This window comes from Bidens hawaiensis, unplaced genomic scaffold, assembly GCF_021521415.1.
Source record: "Bidens hawaiensis isolate Kalapana, Puna unplaced genomic scaffold, B.hawaiensis_p1.1 tig00057118_1, whole genome shotgun sequence".
In the NCBI taxonomy this organism is placed as follows: Eukaryota; Viridiplantae; Streptophyta; class Magnoliopsida; order Asterales; family Asteraceae; genus Bidens; species Bidens hawaiensis.
In genome coordinates this window covers 55,989-71,537 of record NW_027500318.1, presented here as the reverse complement: position 1 = coordinate 71,537, position 15,549 = coordinate 55,989, and the positions used below count along the sequence as shown (strand labels likewise).

At 38.2% G+C, this 15,549-nt stretch overlaps 1 protein-coding gene across 1 annotated transcript; it reads right to left on the bottom strand.

Annotated features, from left to right (window-relative positions):
- Positions 1 to 601: 601 nt before the first annotated feature.
- LOC143601807 (proteasome subunit alpha type-2-A-like) lies at positions 602 to 3,266 on the bottom strand. Its single transcript, XM_077079115.1, has 11 exons — positions 3,141 to 3,266; positions 2,935 to 3,011; positions 2,733 to 2,797; positions 2,219 to 2,265; positions 2,056 to 2,131; positions 1,746 to 1,813; positions 1,532 to 1,601; positions 1,226 to 1,311; positions 1,024 to 1,086; positions 880 to 945; positions 602 to 789 (listed from the first exon to the last, which is right to left on the bottom strand). The coding sequence occupies exons 1-11, from the start codon at positions 3,179 to 3,181 to the stop codon at positions 741 to 743; spliced, it is 708 nt and encodes a 235-aa protein (XP_076935230.1). The 5' UTR covers positions 3,182 to 3,266; the 3' UTR covers positions 602 to 740.
- Positions 3,267 to 15,549: the final 12,283 nt, after the last annotated feature.

The following is a 15,549-nucleotide window of genomic DNA, read 5'->3' as shown; positions in this document are numbered from 1 at the left end:
TTGTATATATGAATGTTTAGAGCAAAGTATTGAGGAATATGATATTGCTATACTAGTTGATGTGAAAATTAGATAAACCGTCACGCATATTAGCAAACAGACATATCGTGTAATAGTATAGTTTACGTGTGTACCATGTTTTAACAAGCACTCTCTAGCTAGCTCAAAACACATAAATTTACAAATACAAGGTAGGTGGTATTCTGATGTAAAAGTGAATATAATGTACTGTAAATTGAATACCTTGTACATAACTTTCCTCATAAATGATACTTGTCTCAACACCTTGAATGCTCTCATTTATTGTTAAAATTTTTTATTAAGCAACATGAGGATCTGCTTACATCATGTCTAATATCTATTGATATTATCAAGATTCAACTGACACTGCACACAAACACTGGTGTTACATTTATCCTTTTAACACTTCATGTATTCTTTTAATTTCATGACCACTACGAAAATAGTTTGTAGTAGTAACCGGTAACATGTTACTTGGTGTAACACCTTTAGGTTGTTTGCAAAAAGATATGCGAAAACGTTTTGGTGGCTTAGGCGTTCCGTTGCCAAAAGGCGCCCAATGAAAATATAAAGATTCGCCAAGCACATATAATGATAACCAAGACACATTGTTCAACGGGTCATTCGAAGATTCTTAACAAGTACACAACTTAAATCATCTTAACTTTGTCCATCGAATTTAAAGAAACTGAAAGCTCGGATAACAAAAGATAGTACAACTACTCCACCTCTTGAAGGTAATCTTCAATTTGAGCCGGAGTCAGAACTCTGCAACAATGAAATACACCAATTAAAAACCGTTTTACTAAAAATGTACATAGTTATTTACATCCAACTATGTAGTACTCAAAAACTTGCCTGAATGTTCTGTCAGCCTCGATAACACCAATCTCGATGTTCTTGCCGGATATCTGTCCTTCAAATCTGATACACATGATAAAAAAACATTACAAACATACTCTAGTTGTGATAGTTAAAAGACTCTTGAATTAAGATGTTTACCCCTCCTTCAATGTTAGAATAGCTGTGTGTATAGCATCCTCAAGCTCCATATCATCAGTGTACCTGCAAGCAAACATCATCATCATACATAAGACAAGTTGTTGATGTCCATTGTAAAAAAAAATATATTATAAATTATGATCACAATTAAAAGAATAGTGGAATCCAAGGTTGAAGATGGCTGAAAATAATAATAACATGCCTCTTCTCAAGAAATGTCTTCGCATTCGATACGTTCTTTCCCATAGCCGACGCTTTCCAGGAAAAGTATGAACCTGAGGGGTCCACCTGCAAAAAATGCATGCACGCTTAGCTTTTAGAAAACAACAAGCCATTTAGAAACAAATCAAAACATCTAATAAAAAGCATACTAATGTTTTGTGCAGCATGAATTGCCACCACAAAGTATATTGTAGGGAAATACCATATGATCATTTCAAGATTTTAGTTTAATTGTGCTCACCAAAACATAGAAATAAATACAAGAATAAAATTCCGAATTATATACCTGATATAGTTGAGGACCCTTGTCATCGTAACCGGCAACAAGGAGTGAGACACCAAAAGGCCTTACACCACTAGATGAGGAAACATAAGTTAGAAGTTGTTTAGCCACTGTAATTATCAAGAATAAAAGCAACTAAAATCATATGCACAAAAAAATTTATTAAAAGAAATGTTATAACGCTTGGAGCAGAATCAACAATGTGGACCAAACTTACCCTGATTGAGTAAACTCTTGCATAACAGCAGCAGTTTCCCTTACAAGTTGTGTAACAGGGATCGGTTCCTGCATATATAACACCAAAACAATTAAGTATCAAGCTGCTGCAGATTATTCACAAGCAAACTAAAAACTAAAAATACAAACTCCAACAAAGTCGAATCATATAGAAAGAGTGTTTAAAAAAGAATGCTGCTTCCTACTCTTTCTGACCAAACCTCTCAAAAATAGCATAACGATACTAAAAGAAATAACCAAAATATCCATACAGAAAAACACTGATAAGACTGAAAAACAGTAAAAGGTACCTTGTATAGCAGATTGTATTGCTCTGCCTGCTTCCTACTCTTTCTGACCAAAACTCGTGAATCAGGCCCCATCCCACTGCAAGTGATAACGTAATTACAAAATTAATGAAGATCCGAAGCTAAAACGCTTGTAACATGTACAATTTGATGTTTGGAATCTTACCTGTAAACAACACCAATATTAGGAGTCAAAACCTGGATCTTTTGCACCTGAGACCAAAAAAATACGAAATTTCAGAAGCAAACCAATTGTATTATTTTTACTAGAAAAATAAAATTAAAGTAAAAAAGGTTAAAGAAATCACATAACAGGACTCCGTAGTTGCTTAAAACAGAAGTGGAGTTGAAAACAAAACTTGTGGATTTTGCTGACTTTTGTGCTGCTTTAATGTTATCTTGCGTACATTAGTTAAGATGTCTAGTGATTCACAAGGGCTAAATACATGATAATCCTAATACAAAGATTCCCACGACAGAAGAAGCTTGTGTATGATCATTAGACAAAGTAAAAGAAAATGATAATGTTTTGATAATTTGATATGATCACAAGGGCTAAATATATGATAAACCTAATACAAAGATTCACAAGGCCTAAATATATGATATTTTGCTGCATATTAGAATGACGATAATAACACCTAAACTTCTAAACATCGTAACATGTGATTCATACTTACTGATGTCTCATCGACTAGAATGGACGGGAGCTTCTTTTCGGTTGCAATCACGACACCATTAGAAGCTGCAATAAGTCAAACAATAACCAATTTAAATTGTGAGAGCAGACTAACATATCAAAATAAACTAACAAACTTGCTCCTTGTACATAAACAATATAATTAGGGAGGGGGGGGGGGGTAATCTTGCAAAAGAAGTTACCTTTTATTCCCAATGAAGTTTGACCCGAGCCAACCGCCGTAAGAGCATGCTCAATCTGAACAAGCTTTCCAGAAGGACTACAAGCAACACATTAACATTAGTTTTCCTAAATATATGTAACCTAATAACTTTGCATATTGAACCAAATTAATCCCCAAATTTGAAAATCAACACTCCGAAAACAATAATAATAATAATAAAAATACCTGAAGGTAGTGAGTGAGAAGGAGTACTGACTGTCACCCATGGCGTATTAATATCAACCTGCATATTAATAATCATGATTAGAGATCTAATTTACGAACGATGTTATAACCTAGATAAACCCTAATTTAAAAATCACGAACCCCAATTTATCAAAATCATAAGTCTAGTACACGTGGCTGTGAATTATTATATTATCAAACAGCGATCATAGATAGTGATTCGTGTTAGGGTTTAGAAAATGGAAACAATGGCTAAATACATAATTAAAGTGATGAATACTTGGATCTGAAATTGGTTAACGATGATGATTGATTGTGTGATGCATATATTGAACAATGAACATGCGTAAACAGTAAACGTACCTAAGAAGAAATCGATATGAACAAATGCCTGTAAATGTGTTCACTGAAGAAGACGAAGATGATTTATGAAAGGAGTAAGAGGTTGGCTTGGGGGAAAAGAAATATGGACTCTAAAAACAATTGTATTGTTTCTTTCTACTTTATTATTAAATAAAAAGGTTAATGGGCTCGGGTTTTTTAATTTTAGTTTTTTTACTAACAACGGGTTCGTATATTATATGGGTGGAATCAAAAAAATATCAAGTACGTAGCTAGTAATGAATATCTTTTTATGAATTATAAAACGATGTTTTGAGATATATATGATTAAAAGTGTGTCAATGAGCCGGAAATTCTCATCGTCGCTTTGTTGAACGTTGCACCACCTGCAACACAATGTTCACAATCTCTCCGCCTCCCTTTCTTTGACTTCTCCTTGTCGGATTTCACGAACCTTTCAACCAAGGCCTTGTTCGCAAACCCTAACCAAGCTTCTTCAAACTAAGCAAAACGAAACTTAAGAGTGTCTCAAAATCATGTAAGTTGCCCTCATCGGTTAATAATAAAATTTACTTAATCTTGATATCTTTGTGTTTTGTTTAACTCGATTATCAGTGAATTTGAGAAATTATATCTCACACACACACACATTAATAAGAGAGTATGATATTGATTTCATATAAATATAACATATAATTCTAGTGTCAGTTAAGATAATAATCAGACGTGGTACGACATAGCAGATAGTAAGAACTACAAGTTTAACCAGTTAAAAGGTTACAATATACAAGTTTATATATCTAGTAATATGTTGTATAACTAATAAATTTTTAATATTTTTAGAAATTTCTTTCGCTTTTATATATAACTTACATCATAATCTAAGACAATTAATTGATTAGTGGTTGTTAGAGTCTAAGCCTCACAATCAATTATTAGCTAATTACAAACATCAAAGGAATTGTTTTCTAACCACATCAAGACATGTAAAAAAGTTTTTCTTTTTAAATGGTAGAAAATTCTAGTCTCTCATGATTTTTGAGAATTCTAGTCCATCATGATTAATCAACTATAGTTTTATAACTTTTCTTAAAAATAGTAATAACAATTATAATTATTATTATGAACTTAAAAGACAGAATTACAAATTTTGTCATTTAAAAAAAGTCAAACTACGGTTCGTGTCCTTTTTTTAGTTTCTTTACATGCGGTGTCCTTTAAACATTTTTTTTCTACCGGGTTAGAAAAACTCAGTTAAATACTCTCACGTGAGACGCATATGATGACATATTGGTCTTTTCAAAACAAATTTATATTCTCATTGTTAGGGCACGGAAACTTGACACTGTGGATACGTTATCCTGACATATGTTCTAGGATCGGTTATCCTTAGACAGATCCTGTCAGGATCAAGGATCCTCAGTAATTGGTATTATTAACAATTGTTTCTTGTGTGTAGGTTGTTATTTAATAAGTACAACAATTCCAAGACTTATTCTACCGGATATCTCGCTATTAGACTTGTCAAACACGTGGTCAAAGTCGTGGATGAAGATAGTGGGAAGATGGCGGATTTATAGGACTTTTTGTTGAATCACAAATAATTGAGTACTGAGGATATGTTATTCTTGAAGACGTGTCTGGATCAATTATCCTTCTGAAGAGTTCCAGAGCTATGTTTAACTGCTGTATGACCAAGTCTGCCTAAACTTTCGCTACAAGACTCCTTTATGCATGTGGTCAAAGTTATGGGAGCAGCTAGTGGAGTAGTTCCTTAAAAATAGGGATTAGTTGTTAATTGTATTTTCTATATAAACATCGAGATATTATCGATTAGATATCATCACTGTATACACACACACTCAGAGCAGAACCAAATACTCTCTGTACACATTAGCAATTCTTGTAACATCGATCTAATCTTCACAACCATTGTAACCCTTTTTTGATATTAATAAAGTGGTGATCGACGAGTTGTTATCGTTTTAGCACTAAACCTCACATAATAGATTTGGATACATTATCCTTGGCAGATTTTTATCCAAAACAATTTGGCGCCCACCGTGGGGCCATTGGTGCTATAATACATGATATTATTCCCATCGTTTTCAACCTTTTCATACCCATATCACTATCAATGGCCTCTCAATCAACCTTTGCTTCATCAACTATGCCGTCATCGGTTCCTCTCTCATCAAGGACTCTGTCACCGATGCCTCCGCCAATCACGGGAGCACCACGGCCTGCCGCTGCTGGAAGCAAAACACAGCTGCCAGTCTTCCAGAGCTGAAGAACCATTGCTGCCACCCCGGTGGTTAGTACTAACAATGATGTTTCATCTATGTTTTCGCAGGTTAAAGCATATATGGAGCAGCAGAACAAGACCAATCAAAGGATCCTTCGTGAGATAGAAGATCTCAGGAAGAATAAGAGGTCAGCGGAGGATCACACTCCTATGATACCTAGGATGCTGGATTTCACTAGTCCAGGATCCATGGCTCAGTTTACTCAAGGATCATCTATCCTTCAACAAGGGTCCATGAGTCAACAGATTCAAGGATCCTCACTGTTTCAACCAGGATCATCTATCTTTCAACAAGGTTCCATGGGTCAACAAACTCAAGGATCCTCGTACTTCCAGCAAGGATCATCTATCCTTCAACCAGGGTCCATAGGTCAACTAGCTCAAGGATCATCAACTTTCCCACAAGGATCATCCATCCTTCAACCAGGATCTTCTGGGTTATATCACCAGGGAACCTATAATTCACAACCTCAAGGATCCTCCGGACTTCAGCATCAACGATCTTTCGAAGTTCATGAAGGAGATATAATCCCCATGCAAACCATAACTTCTGGAGGACCAACTCCTATTGCAGACTCCTCTTATCCCAACTACTCATCCGGGATGCCTACCTTCACCCAGCAAAGACGTAACTCGTATGATCCTATATCCTTTAACGCTAATCATGGTCCCGTGCAGGATGCAGGTATGAACCAAGCTATGGCCAAGGAGCTACAGAAGCTCAAGGATATGATATCCAGTGTTCCCCGGGTGATACGGCCTATTCCCGAGATACCTGAGGGGAGTCACAAGTTATCCAGATTTGCTCCACCTATCTGTGATGCTTTCAATACCGAAGCGATTCCAAACCCCAAACATGAAGACTTACGACGGAACCACTGATCCTGAAGAACATGTGGCACAATACAGAGAGAGGATGGAAATCAACCCTATCCCAGAGAGACTCAAGGAAGCCTGCTTGTGCAAAGGCTTCGGATCCACACTAACATGATCAGCATTAAAATGGCTGCTAATTCTTCCTCCTTTCTCAGTTACTTCTTTCTCACATTTAGTTAACTTGTTCAACAGCCAATTTTCCTGTAGTAGGAAATTTGAGAAGTTAACTAGTGATTTATACCGAGTTATCCAACCTAGTGATGAATCCCTAAGGGATTTTGTTACGAGGTTCGGCAGGGAAGCTCTAGAAATCCCTAATCTTGACATGGCTACCAATGTTGAAGCTTTCAAGATGGGACTTCAGAAGGGCTCCCCCTTTTATAATGATCTTGTGATGACTCCGTGCAGGAACCTAGATGAAGTAAGAAACAGGGCACTCAGATTCATACGTTTGGAAGATTACATGTGAATCCAGGATCGTCTGGGGAGTTAAACAAAGCAAGAATCCTCTGACAAGAAGCAAGGATTCTCATTCAAGAACAACAACTCGAAGCCCTACTCCAAATTCAATAACCAAAATGTCAGAGCTGTTGAAGAGGGGGATGATGATGAGGACTACCCTAGCCTTTCAGAGTACTGTTTCTCCGTATATACCCATGGTTTAATTTGTGCCATGAAGAATCTAGGGGAGAAAGCAAGGTGGCCACGAAAGAACGAGAATTCAACCACATTCAAAGACAAGTCTAAGAGGTGCGCTTACCACGAAGATTTTGGCCACACGAAGGATGAGGGCATTGGCTTAAGGAGGGAGATCGGATACCTCCTGAGCAAGGGCCACTTCAAAGAGCTTTTGGGAAGGAAGAAATCCAAGATCCAGGATCCTGAAGATCTTCCACAAAAAGCAACGCCACCACCACCAGATGCTCATGTAATCAACTTCGTCTGCAGAGATTATGACATACTTCAAACTTCCTGTCCTGAAGAAAAGTTCAAGCTAAACGATGAAAGAAGGCCACTCATCCCCACTACTCGAATAACTGATGAAAGGATATTCTTCAGTTCGATCATCCAGGATCCTCACCAGGATGAACTTGATATACAAATGGTCAATTTCATCTCTGGAGGATCCGACATATGTGAAACATCTTTTTCCGCAGCAAAAAGGCTCGCCAAAGAGATCAAGTTGGACAACGGAGACCGACCAATAGTATCCACCACGTTGACGACAGATAAAAGGATCTTCTTCGATGAAGAAGATAAACTGAACATCTAGGATCCTCACCATGACGGTTTAATTATTACTTTATTTATCGCTAACCACTATGCACGCAGGATCCTAGTGGGCGGTGGAAGCTCAGTCAACATTATCCAGCACGATGTCCTCAAGAAAATGAACATTCCAGATTCCGAGATCGTCCCAAGAGCATCAGTACTAGTCGGATTCGGCGGAGAAACTAAGAAGACATTGGGGGACATCAACCTACCAATTTATATAGAAGGGTTAAATTCATATCAAAAATTCTGCTTTATTGATAACATTTCTTGTTGTAATGTCATTTTAGGTAGGCCCTGGCTGCATGGAATGAAGGCGATGGCCTCAACTTACCACCAATGCATCAAACTACCTACCCCATGGGGAGTTGGGAAGATAGTTGGTGATCAAGCAGAGGCCATGAATTATTATTCCTCGTCAATGAAGCCAACAACCAAGCAGACTATAGCATAGCAACCACAACAACATCCTAAGGACGTGCTGGAAGCCCGGGAGAAAGAATTAAAGGAAGTATCCTTGGACCCCGAGGATACAGATATAAAGGTGTTCCTAGGATCCAATATCCCCAGTAAGATCGAGGAGGATTTGGTATCCTTCTTAGCACGAAGAAAATCCACCTTTGCGTTCAAACATTCAGATATGACAGGTATTTCAAAGGAGGTAATCACTCATAAACTCGGCATTGATCTATCTATTAAACCCGTCCATCAGAAGCGAAGGAAATTCGCTCCTGAGAGGAACAAGATTATACAAGAAGAAGTTGAAAAACTTCTTAAGGCCGGTATGATCAGAGAGGTTCAGTATCCTCGAAGGTTGGCTAACGTGGTTGTAGTTTCAAAAAAGAATGGAAAGTGGAGGGTATGCGTTGACTTTACATGTTTAAACAAGGCATGTCCCAAGGATCCTTTCCCGTTACCACATATAGACTCCATGGTGGATGCAACGGCAGGACATGAAATGCTTACCTTCATGGATGCTTCATCTGGATTTCAACAAATTCAGATGGAACCATCTGATCAGGAGGATACTGCATTCATGACTCCTACCGGCATATATTGTTATATTGCTATGCCATTTGGACTAAGGAATGCAGGGGCAACATACCAAAGACTGGTCAACATGATGTTCAAGGCTCAGCTAGGCAAAACCATGGAAGTCTACATAGACGACATGGTGGTGAAATCAAAGAAGGCTGAGGATCACCTCAGAGATCTTGAAGAAGCTTTCAATATACTTGACCAATATAACATGAAACTGAATCCGTCAAAATGCCACTTTGGTGTTAAGGCTGGAAAGTTTCTGGGGTATATGGTGACTAAAAGAGGAATTGAAGTAAGCCCAGAGCATATTGAAGCCATCATCAACCTAAAGCTGCACTCAACCGATTCATCTCAAGATCCTCCGATAAATGCAAAGACTTCTATGATATTCTTAGAAAGAATAAGAAGTTCGAATGGACATAAAAGCATGAGACTGCGCTTCTTTAAGGATTACTTATCCTCAGCTCCATCCCTGATGAAGCCTGTAGATGGAGAATCATTGTATTTATACCTAGCAGTTTCAGGTAATGCAGTGAGTGCTGTTTTTGTCAAGGATCATGAAGGTGAACAACACCCTGTATATTATGTAAGTAAGAGTCTGTTAGATGCAGAAGCCAGGTACTCTCACCTTGAAAAATTAATTCTTTCTTTAATTACGGCTTCTACTAAATTAAGACATTATTTTGAGACTCATACTATTATTTTGAAAACTAATTATCCTGTTAAGAATGTTCTTAGAAAGCCAAAATTGTCAGGTAGAATGGCTAAGTGGGCTGTAAAACTGAGTGCATACGACATTCAGTATGAGCCTAGGACAGCTATCAAGTCACAGGCACTCGCAAACTTTGTGGCTGATTTCAGCAGTGACATGCAGAAAGAAGTCGACCTAGAGGTTCAGCAACTAGATGTAACCAAGGATCCTTGGATCCTCTTCACAGATGGAGCATCCAACGTAAGAGGAATGGGATTGGGCATACTACTGAAATCGCCACAGAGGGACATAATACCCCAGTCCATTGTATGTGCATTTCAAGCTACCAACAATGAGGCAGAATACGAAGCACTCATAGCAGGTTTACTTTTAGCCAAAAGTATGAGGATCAGGTATCTTCAAGTTTATATGGATTCCTTACTCATTACTAACCACTTTAACGGTTCTTATACCGTAAAAGGTGAAAATATGATCAAATATTTAGAAATTGTAAAGGAATTAGCAAAATCATTCGAAATGTTTAGTATAGTACAGGTAGCAGGAGAGGAAAATGTTGGGGCAGACGCCTTAGCAAATTTAGCCTCATCCCTAAAAATCCCAGAAGATACGAAGATCCCAATTATTCACATACTCTCGCCAGCATTAGGAGAGCAAGAAGTTGGGGAAATAACAAGTGATAAGCAGATTGTACTTTGGGATCCATTATTCTCAAACAATCAAGGATCCTGGATCCTTCCAATCAAAAGTACATTCAAACTGGAGAAATCCCAGCTACGGAGAATCCGAAATCCTTCAAACTCAAGGTATCACAATATATTTTATTAGATGATATGCTATACAGAAAATCTCTTGCAGGTCCATACTTGAGATGCATCGAGGATCCTGAAATCCAAGAAGTACTTAAAGACTTTCACGAAGGAGATTGCGGCAACCACACAGGAGGAAGAGCATTATTCTCCAGGATACTTAGATTTGGGTACTTCTGGTCGACAATGAAGAAGGATGCAGTAGAGTATTCGAAGAAGTGTGATGCCTGCCAAAGGTAGAGGTGCACAAAAAACCCGAACCCGAAATGAAAACCTGGAACCGGTTTTTTTAATACTCGGGTTTTTAATACACGTACCCGACCCTACCCGTAGGGTACGGATAGGGTATGCATTTCGGCACTAAAACCTGAACCCGAACCGGACCCGATTTGTACCCGGTAATACCCGAAAACCCGAACCGGTTCCATACCCGGAACCGGGTTTTTCCAATACCCGATGTATACCCGAAAATTACCTTAAAAATACCCGAAAAATACTCCTAAAAAGTGCAACCTGTTAAAAAATCCAATATATACTCGAAAAATACCCGGAAAAAACCCGAAAAAACCCACAAATAAGGTTTTTTCAATACCCGAAAATGGGGTATTCAAATACCCGGTTTTAGAATACCCGGTTCTATACCCTACCCGAACCCGATGCATAGGGTATGGTTTTTAGATGCAATACCCGGACCCGAACCCTACCCGGTTATTACCAATACCCGATTTTCTAATACCTGGTCATACCCGAACCCGGTTCCATACCCGAACCCGGGTATTTGAAAAACCCGATTTGTGCACCTCTAGCCAAAGGCATGCAAATATCCTTCATCAACCAGCAGAACCAATGTATCCTATATCCTCTTCATGGCCTTTCATGAAGTGGGGAATGGACATTGTTGGTAAACTACCAAAGGCACCAGGTGGAAAGGTCTTTATGCTTGCCATGACGGACTACTTCTCTAAATGGATCGAAGCAGAGGCATTCGTACAAGTCCGAGAAAGGGAAGTTATATCCTTTATTAAACGAAATATTATAACTAGATTTGGCATTCCCTCTGAGATTATTTGTGATAATGGTTCCCAATTTATTGGGAAAAGAACAACTAACTTTTGTGACAGCTGGGGCATAAAGATGATTACTTCAACACCAGTGCATCCTCAAGCTAATGGTCAAGCGGAGTCTAGCAACAAAATCATCATCAACAATTTAAAGAAGAAGCTAAGATCCAAGAAGGGAAAATGGGCCGAGGAACTACCATATGTTCTTTGGGCCGACAGGACAACACCCAAGAATGCAACAGGCCAAACACCTTTTTCGTTGGTATTTGGATCAGAAGCAGTAATCCCAACAGAGATGGTGGTTCCTACAGAAAGAACGAGCATCCGTGATCCTGAAGCCAATGAAGAAATCCTTCTTGAAGACTTGGATACTATTGAAGAACTCAGAGACCTAGCCAAGATCAGAATGGAGCTTATCAACAAAGGGTAGCTGGGGCATACAACAAGAATATAAGGATCAAAAGATTTCAAGAAGGAGATTTAGTTTTGAGGAAAGCCTTCCAAAATACTACCAATCCGGCTGATGGGAAGTTAGCACCTAAATGGGAAGGACCTTATCAGATCGAGTCGGAGGCAGGAAAGGGGGCATATCATTTGCTCACAATGGAAGACAATAGATTACCAAGGGCATGAATGCTGTCCACCTCAAGAAGTACTTTTTCTGATTAGGATCCAGTATCTTGAGAGGATATGTTATCCTTAAAGGATCAAGGATCCCCAAAATTGGTAATACCTATCCGATTACTTATCCTTTTCAATTTCTTATTATTAATTTAAGGATAACGTATTCTTAATATTTTGTTCATTCCAAGTTTTAAATATCAATGCAGGATATTATCAAGATGTGTAATGATCAAGAGGTTGGCCACCTCTCCTTTACGTTCAAGGTACTATACTATTTCCCTTGGCCTAGCCCACGTTTGGATATGATCCCCGATGGTCATATCCTCTAAGGTTTAAAGGTTTTCACCTTTCTTATAAATAGAGTTTATACACTCTCGCCTGGAGCGCACGTTATCCAACGTATAGCCCGGGGTAGCGGGATCAGTACACGCTTAGTGGCTGACAATTTCGTTGTCTTCGGCTATATGGAGGATCCTAAGATTTATGGTAGACGTACCATACCACCGGTTTATAACGTTTTCACGTTATCTTAAGACAAAGGTTTCTAACATTTTCATGTTAGCTAATGTTTATAACGTTTTCATGTTATACAGTTTTGGACTTGTCCCCAGTACACGGGCTTGTCCCCAGTTATTTTATGGGCTTGTCCCCAGCTTGACGGGTTTAATCCCAATTAATATTATGAGTTGTTTGCAACAGAGTTTCTAAGTTCATTATGAAGATCAAGACTTATGGATTCAAAATCCTTAAATTGCTTCTACCAAGATCATAGAAGGATCATTACTTATGGTAACCTAGGTCTAATTAGACCTTATGGTATGGTTTCTGATTGTCAATTTACCTTTATTTGTCTAAGATCTTTATAATCCCTTTTACTTAAGGATTTAAGATTTTTAAATTATTTTTGCAAGGATATTCTATCCCAAAACTTTTTACTCAAGATTATTTCTTAAAACTTTCAATAAAGCTAAAGCTATATCAAATAAACTTTCAAAATAACAAGTAACAAGCAAATAGTCAAAATATATTGTTTATTAAACTTACTTACAATTACCAAAATTCTTAACCCGGATTTCGCCATTCGAAAGATGGACCATCTACCTGGGTTAAACATGTGTTACTAGGTTCACGATTTGCAGGGAGAATAAGAAGTTTTGGATATATAGCTTGAAGGGAAGTTCTCAGACTCTATAGATATTTGATAATTATATCTAGCTTGTCAAATCTCATATGTTTTTGCAGGAAGTTTTAATTCAAAGGCAAAATGACAGCTGTGATCCTATCACAACCGCCATTTTGGGGGCAATTGTTAGGGCACGGAAACTTGACATTGTGGATACGTTATCCTAACATATGTTCTAGGATCGGTTATCCTTAGACAGATCCTGTCAGGATCAAGGATCCTCAGTAATTGGTATTATTAACAATTGTTTCTTGTGTGTAGGTTGTTATTTAATTAGTACAACAGTTCAAAGACTTATTCTACCGGATATCTCGCTATCAGACTTGTCAAACACGTGGTCAAAGTAGTGGATGAAGATAGTGGGAAGATAGCGGATTTATAGGACTTCTTGTTGAGTCATAAATAACTGAGTACTGAGGATATGTTATTCTTGAAGACGTGTCTGGATCAATTATCCTTCTGAAGAGTTCCAGAGCTATGTTTAACTGCTGTATGACCAAGTCTGCCTAAACTTTCGCTACAAGACTCCTTTATGCACGTGGTCAAAGTTATGGGAGCAGCTAGTGGAGTAGTTCCTTAAAATAGGGATTAGTTGTTAATTGTATTTTCTATATAAACATTGAGATATGATCGATTAAATATCATCACTGTATACACACACACTCAGAGCAGAACCAAATACTCTCTGTACACATTAGTAATTCTTGTAACATCGATCTAATCTCCACAACCATTGTAACCCTTTTTTGATATTAATAAAGTGCTGATCGACGAGTTGTCATCACCCGGGGTTTTTTTCTTTTGATCTGAACAAGATCAAAGGGTTTTTCCTCGCAACAAATCACGGTGTTCATATCATTTTCGTTCATATAATCGTTGTTATCGTTTTAGCACTAAACCTCACATAACAGATTTGGATTTATCCTTAGCAGATTTTTGTCCAAAACACTCATATTAATAATAATAACAATAAATTCACAAGCACACGCACACCACTCCCTTCACCCCTCTCTTCTTCACATACCAGGAACAACAACAACAACAACAATAATAATAATCAACAGCAAGAACAACAAGATGACCAAAAGAACAATAATAATAATAATAATAATAATAATAATAATAATAATAATAATAATAATAATAATAATAATAATAATAATAATAATCGACCACCAATCGCCGGAGGAGATAACGCCGGAGAACAACCCATAAACCCAGATCCAAGCGGCTCCACAAACCCGAATCCGTGGATCGTCGGAGAATTAGGTTTTTTTTTTTTTTTTTTTTTTTTTTGCTTGCTTAAAATTGGGGAAATCAGTGAATCGGAGGTTGAAGAAGAATCGGAGGTTCACCTGCAACCCCACTCAATTTCTTGATCTACGGCCGGACTGACTGGATCGGCGGTCTACTGGGCAAAATATGCGAATCCCAAAACACCAGTTACACCTACGGCTCCGGCCGCCTCGAGTCTTGCGAAACCCTTGTCGCCGACATTGCCGCCGTGAACCCAACCCACGTGTTCAACGCCGCCGGAGTGATCGGGCGGGCCGAATGTTAACTGGTGCGAGAATTAGGTTTTTTTTTTTTTTTGCTTGCTTAAAATTGGGGAAATCAGTGAATCGGAGGTTCAATGGAACTTCTGATGTTCTTAGTTTAGAAGCAAATCGGAGAGGTGGTGCTTGATGCGACGGTGGCGAACGGTTAGAGATGGTGGTGCTAGATTCGATGGTGGTGGGTGGTTAAGGTTGGGTGATGGTTGAGGAAGGGTGATGACAAGTGATGGTGTTAGTGAAGGCGACGGTGGTGGTTGCTGGAGGTTGAATGGTGGTGTGAAGGTGGGTGTTGATGGTGGGTTTGGTGGTGGTGGATGAGTTCTAGAAGAAATAGATAGTTTTATATAAACTTTTTGCAGGTGTAGACGAAAAGACCAATATGCCCTCACATGCGTCTCACGTGAGGGTATTTAACTGAGTTTTTCTAACCCAGTTAGCGTAAATGACATAAAGTGTAGGAAAAAATGTTTAAAGAACACCGCCTGCAAAGAAACTAAAAAAAGGACACAAACCATAATTTAGTTTTTTTTAAAGGACAAAATTTGTAATTCTGTCGGCTTAAAAAGGATTTTTTTACTCATCATATCATAATATTAATTCAACTTCACACCTATTAAATCGTTGTCAAGTA